Here is a 6,620-nt window from a genome sequence, read left to right as displayed (position 1 = left end):
TAGACTACTCTGGGCGCCATCCCACTTGCGTCAGACGGAGTACTGCGGGGCGGAACGCAAGAGGGAAACCACTGCCCTATTTTTCCCTAAAAAAGTAGCATGAAGAGTGTTATACCGACGAGAGCGTGGCTTTTAAATTAACCTTTGAAGTGTTCTAAATAATCGCTAAACCTCCCAAAGGGCCTTTTTCTGCAACGCAATAAGTATCTCCATAAACAGGATAAAAAATACTAATATTTTCCTTTCACGTAACGACAACAAAAACTCTCAAAACCTAAATTCCTTACCCAAAACCTAACCTTAACCTAACCTCAAAAAAACATGTAGTTCAACACGTACCGAACAATGAGGAAAATTAGCATCACTTATTAATGAATCATGGGGATTTGATGTAACCACAGGGAATCATTGGAATAAAAACCATACCACAGCCTTGTGACATTCATTCGTAGTCGAACCTTCAACTGACACGCTTCAAAATGGCCAACCCTTGCCTTAAAGTTAGCTTTTCATTTGTGAATATCCTCTACACATTGACAGCGATCGGTCTAGCCGCTGGCGCCATCTGGTATTCGTTAAAAGTGAAAGAAGTGACAGACCTCAGGAGCTATGAGAAATATCAACTGGACCTGAACATCTACTGGCCTCAAGTACTCCCATACATCTTTGTTGCTATCGCCGTGTTCGTCGTTTTGGTTACCTGCTGCGGTCTTTGCGGAGCCGGGACGGGTAGTAAAGGTGGTCTTATAACTTACAACGTCTTCTTATTCATCGTAATTTTGATCCTAATCGGCGCTGGAGTTACATCCGTGCTAGTTGCAACGCAGAAATGTGAAACGTTCATAAAGGATACCTTACACGATGTATTTCAAGAGGCGCAGAGGAAAAACTACGTTCGGGAAGAATTTGGGAACTTCGAAAGGAATTTGCATTGCTGCGGCGCTGACGGTCCCAACAACTACTTAGGGAGGATACCCGAGTCCTGCTGCAATGAAGGGGACAATTGTAACGAAATGGTGAACAGAAGGAAAGGTTGTATCGAAGTGGCTACAGTTTACACCAAATGGGCGTTTATCATTGGTACTGCAGCCTGCGGTGTCGTCGCTTTTCTCTGCATCATCAGCATGGCGCTTTCCTACGCACTCATCAGAAGTATAGGCTCAAAAACGATAAACTAATTTAGTCTGTAAATCTAGTTTTTAATAGTCATTATCAAATTGTGATTTTACACCAATGATACTCGGAAATATTTACCGTTTTATGTTTTTTAAGCTCTTTGCAGATAGTGTCGGAAATAATTCAAGAGGCTATAATATATGCATTTATTGTAAAATTTTATAATTTATTTAGGTAGATTTTAGTAGTATTATATTTAGGTGCAATATTATACATATTTTATTTATTTATTTAGTCATTTTTGTAGGTAGTGTTATTATTTATATTACAATATTTTATTTAATTATACGTATCTATTTGTAAAGAACTTAATATTGTATTTAATATTGTAAATGTATAAAACTTTAGTTGTAAATGTAGATTTTTCTAATTTAATGACTGATTTGCCTGCATAGTGTCAGCTGTAATTACTTGTGAATGAATTTGTATTTAATACTTAGTAATTTTAAGCATTCATTAATTATTAAGAAATATGCATTAGTTTAGTTGATAGGTATTTGTATTTAAAGTTAAGTAGGTACCTACATAATTTTTAATTATACAATATTAAATAAATGTACATTTATTAAAATTTTGCCATAATATACCTAAAGCAAATATAATATTGTTTTATAATTTAATAAACACTTTTATTTATAACCTAAATCAGAAAAACTAGGTAAGTATATGATTTTCTTTCTCACAATGATAAAATTAAAAAGCACAAAACAAATTACATATTACTTAAGAGTCTGCATTTCCTAGATACCTACGTGTTCCTATCCTTAGGACACTTAATATAACATAAGTTCACGATTGTAACTCAATTAGGGTAATCAGAGGTACATCCATCGAAAGATGAACTAAGTACCCACACCTCACCGAGTTTCCCGTTAGACCAACGTGATAGGTGAGCCGTATCGCCGTCTATAATGGTCGACGCAACTGTGTTAGTGAAAACTGCACTTCAGAGATAAATTGATAACTCATTGGTGCAAGCTGGTGTACCACACAAATCTACCGAAATAAACTTACAAGCGGGTATTGTTAGATGAAAATCAACTACTTATGGTTTAAAGAAACGATATGTAATGCTCTTAGTATTAGAAGCCAATTTGTATGATAGTGGAAAAACCGAAAGTGGTGTAATAAGGCGAACGCGCATCTAGACACGCCGGAGCCGTTCGGAGCAGTTTTTTTTTGACGTGACTTATTGTAGATTTGCCGCAGGTGGCATTAACTACTTAGCCGGACAAATGGGGAGTGCTGAAGGCTCTCACCCGGGTTCGGGGCAGTAAAACAGCGCAAAACTTATCTAAAAAGAGCTTTATTACCTAACATTTAGGCAGGTTCTATAGTCTCTGCTTACCTTGGGAAATAGGCGTGAGTTTATGTATGTATGTATGTACTTAGGCAGGTAAGACCAGAGTACACAATCTGTTTTCTTCTCAAAAGAGAGCGTTATGTGATAAAATCCGAGTAGACCACGCCGCAAATTTTAATAGCAAACTCACTTACAATCCGCTAAAGGTGGTATTGGGTATTGGGTGAAATGACCACTAATAATCTGAAAAGTTGGCAACTCACCCACTGGGTGAGTTTACAGCGGGTGAGTTACCACCTATGCCCACGCGCCGAAGTCATCGCATTTTATAAATCTTTGCATGACATTGTAAGCAGCGTCACGCACGACACGCATTTTGCTGCAAAATGCGATGACTTCGGCGCGTGCGCGTTGTTCAGGACAACAAGTGGAATTCGGCAGGTTAAATGAATTATTAACCATCTCAGTAAGTACTTCGGGCGTGGTGTCACAAGTAGGTACCCAAGTAACTCATAATTATTATTTATTAGTCATAGTAATATTACGTTGTTGGTTTAGATGATTCGTTCGAGGAAGGAAGTCATCCTATGACACAAGCTTGTGGTACATAACCATTATAATCGAGTTAATAATTTAGAAGACAAACGCGAGTAAGACACAGAAATGAGTGTCGCTTCACCACTTATGCCATATAACAACCCTAAAATACGGCCTCCGTGGTCTAGTGGTTGAGCGTTCGAATTCCGATGGGGACACATCACAAAACTCATTTTGTGATCCCTAGTTTGGTTAGGACATTACAGCAGGCTGATCACCTGATTGACTGAAAGTAAGACGATCCGTGCTTCGGAAGGCCGTTGGTCCCGGTTACTACTTACTGATGTAAGTCCGTAGTCGTTCCATGAGTCGTATCAGGGGCCTTTGGCAGCTCAACACTGACACTAGGGTTGTTGAGGTCGGTAATTCACCTCATAACCCACACGACAGAAGAAGAAGAAGACCTTAAAATGGCAGTCATGCGGCCGCTACTACTGCTCTAGGATTGGACTTTACAGCCATTATAAATGCTATCACAAGAACGCTGCTTAAATCATCTGACAAAGATACCAAAGGCCTGAGATGATGATGACAGACTTTTTTTACGAGAGTTATTGTAGATTTGCGCAGATTACATTAACTACTTGGCCGAAAAAATGGGGAACGCTGAAGGCTCCCACCCGGTACAATGTTTAAGACATCAGGCCTGCCCAGTTGGGCGCGAACCTCAGCTCAGGGCGTCGTCTGAAAGGAAAAATATAATTTTCTTTCAAATATTTTTCCTTTCAGACGACGCCCAGAGCCGAGGTTCGCGCCCAACTGGGAACCCTCAGGCCTGTTGTCTTAAACTTGTACCGGGTGAGAGCCTTAGCGCTCCCCATTTGTCCGGCCATGTAGTTAATGCTATCTGCGGCAAATCTACAATAAGTCACAAAAAAGAGCCCACTAACTAACTAAGCACAGAGCGTTAACAAAATATAGTCCTATGTCACAGTATTCCACTGACGTTGTAAAGGTTGAAACATTGACCGCAAACGCCAACGCGTAGAGAATATCATCCCAGTATACATAATGTAATATAGTGCGCAGTTATTCAATGACAAACGTTGTATATTCCTCAAGGCATGAGTGTCATCATTATGTGGATCATGTCCCTATTGTGTGATAATTTGTGGTCACTTCCTCTGCCTGCACTTATTGCTTTATTGCAATGTATAGGTATATTTCTTGCAATTCGTGGATATTCTGGTAACGAAATCAGTAGGAACTGTGGTTTAAGATAGTCATAATTATAGTTACTTGTATGTTGATATTTATTAAATGGTTTTGCTGGAAAATTACGAATTTAATGTGTAATTGGAACATTACAAAATTTTATGCAAATAAATAACTAATTTGTGGTAAAAAGTGTAATTCGAATTTAAAAGTTTTAATTCCAAAAAGATTTTTACGCCGATAAAGATGTCTGAATATTATAAAAATAAACATATCAAACTGACATTTAACGACAGATTTTTATTTTTTGATGTAAAGTGTAGTATGGTGTTTTTATTTTATTTTTGTGTTTAATTTAAATAACTTAAGACTTATAGGTCTTAGGAGCCTTAAAAATAAAACTTGATGGCTTGACTTAGGTTAATAAGGTTGGTAATTCATCTCACAACCCACACGATAGAAGAGAGAATAAAACTTTATTTATTTATTTTTAGACTAGAAATTACATGTTAAGGGTGTTTATATATATATAAATAAATTAGTCTAACAATAAATAAATGAAGTTTATAGTTTATTTAGTGTATATATATATATATATATATATATATATATATATATATATATATATATATATATATATATATATATATATATATATATATATATATATATATATATATATATATACGAACATATTTTGTTCTTATATTTCAAGATTAAGTCGAAGATTTTCCTCCATCAACTCTTCAATCGCCTTACAACTAGAGGTACTCAACTCATAATGGTGAAAATAAAATTGTTATTGTATTTTCCTTTAAGATATAAGTAAAGTAATTAGTCAAGTGTTAATTTACTGTTGTTTTGCCTTGAACATTCTACATGGCCAGAAAACCACGTGGTTTGTGGTAGACCGTTATCAGAAATAGCACCTTATTGTTTTGTATCCTTTGTCTTTTTTTTACCGTGAATTACTCAAATCTGTACACATAGTAATCATTGTTTTGTGAGGATAAAACATAATTTTGTTTTGTTATTTGATTTGACTAGTACTTTATATATACTTGTGGTTTGTGGTGTTTGTGCTATTATCCCCAACGTTTTGAGTGAAATGCGACAAAGATCCCGTGCTGCTATTGGCTTGATAAGTCACAATAGATCCTGCAGCAAAACGTGACAGCTCGACAGTCGTGGCTCGCGCCGCGGCTTATGCTGAGTGAGGCCCTTTTATAAAGGACACCACCACCATCGTTGACCAGTCCATATACTCAATGATTTGTATTTCTCGTGTATGTTGTTTTTATTATGTGTTTTGTTTGTTTGTAAGTTGTGTGTTACTCCGTGTTTTAAATTATATATTTGTTTTACGTTACGTTACTGTGGTGTCCCTTTATAATAAACGTTTCTTTCTTTCTTTCTTTCAATGTTACTATCATCTGTCAAGATGTTGTGGCCAAGGACGAAGTGGTTTGTACGCAATATGAATAATACTTACTAATTATGTTTTCTTTTGACGTAGGCAGTGGTGGCCTGTCTTCTGTTTTTTTTTATATACAGGGAGTGAGATCATACGATTCAAGTCTAAACTAGGTTCGAGAGGGGGTGAGGTAAACCTAGCTCAGCCGCTGGTGGGGAGCGGAAAGTTGCCGTTCTATACGTAGTATTATTCCTTATTCTATGGTAATACTAAATCCCCAAATAGCGTGAAATGACTAATAACTAGAAGGTATATTATTTGAAGATGTTAGTAACAACATTGTAATTTTAAGCACAGGCGTCATTACCCTATATTTAGTCGGCAACAGTCTAGAATCCTGACCTGGTCAAACTGTCAGTAGGTCAGTTCAATTATTACGGCGAGTCATTGAACCGTTTTGCTCATGTTTGTTAAAATTTAGGTATTTTTTGCAAAGTCATTCTGTCTAGAGGTCAGAATGCCGAATGTTACAAATTAGAATTCCGGTTTGAACTGTAGACTATTACATTTTTGTACCGGGTGAGATTCTTCAGCGCTCCCCATTTGTTCGGCCATGTAGTTTATGCCATCTGAGACGAACTTATCACGTGAAAAAAGTACATACAAAAACTAACGCCTATTTCCCACCGGGGTAAATAGAGAGTATGCTGCTTCCCTTGGTTCCTCCACATTCATAAATCGTTTTATATACACACACGCTAGTTCAGAGTAGATCGTACAACCTTTTGGTGGATAGTTGTTTCCTGGTAGTGGTAGCCTGGAAGAAATTGCTCTAGATAAATTTTATTTGATACCATTTTCTTTTTTTAATTCTTTATTTATTTTTGCTTTGCATGTCAACTATTTAGTGCTTACAACAAGGGTAAGAGCGAGACATCCTCAACCCAAGCATTAACCTTGCTTCCTGGGGTTGCC

General features: G+C 36.8%; 1 protein-coding gene across 1 annotated transcript; it reads left to right on the top strand.

Annotated features, from left to right (window-relative positions):
* Positions 1-438: 438 nt before the first annotated feature.
* On the top strand, positions 439-1,601 carry LOC126378188 (23 kDa integral membrane protein-like). The gene has a single exon (XM_050026402.1). It carries the CDS (start codon positions 480-482, stop codon positions 1,176-1,178), a length of 699 nt encoding a protein of 232 aa, XP_049882359.1. The 5' UTR covers positions 439-479; the 3' UTR covers positions 1,179-1,601.
* The last annotated feature ends 5,019 nt before the right edge of the window (positions 1,602-6,620 follow it).

The sequence above is a fragment of the Pectinophora gossypiella genome, chromosome 25, assembly GCF_024362695.1.
Source record: "Pectinophora gossypiella chromosome 25, ilPecGoss1.1, whole genome shotgun sequence".
Lineage (NCBI taxonomy): Eukaryota > Metazoa > Arthropoda > Insecta > Lepidoptera > Gelechiidae > Pectinophora > Pectinophora gossypiella.
Note: the sequence above shows the minus strand (reverse complement) of the source record. Positions and strands in the feature narration are given on the sequence as shown.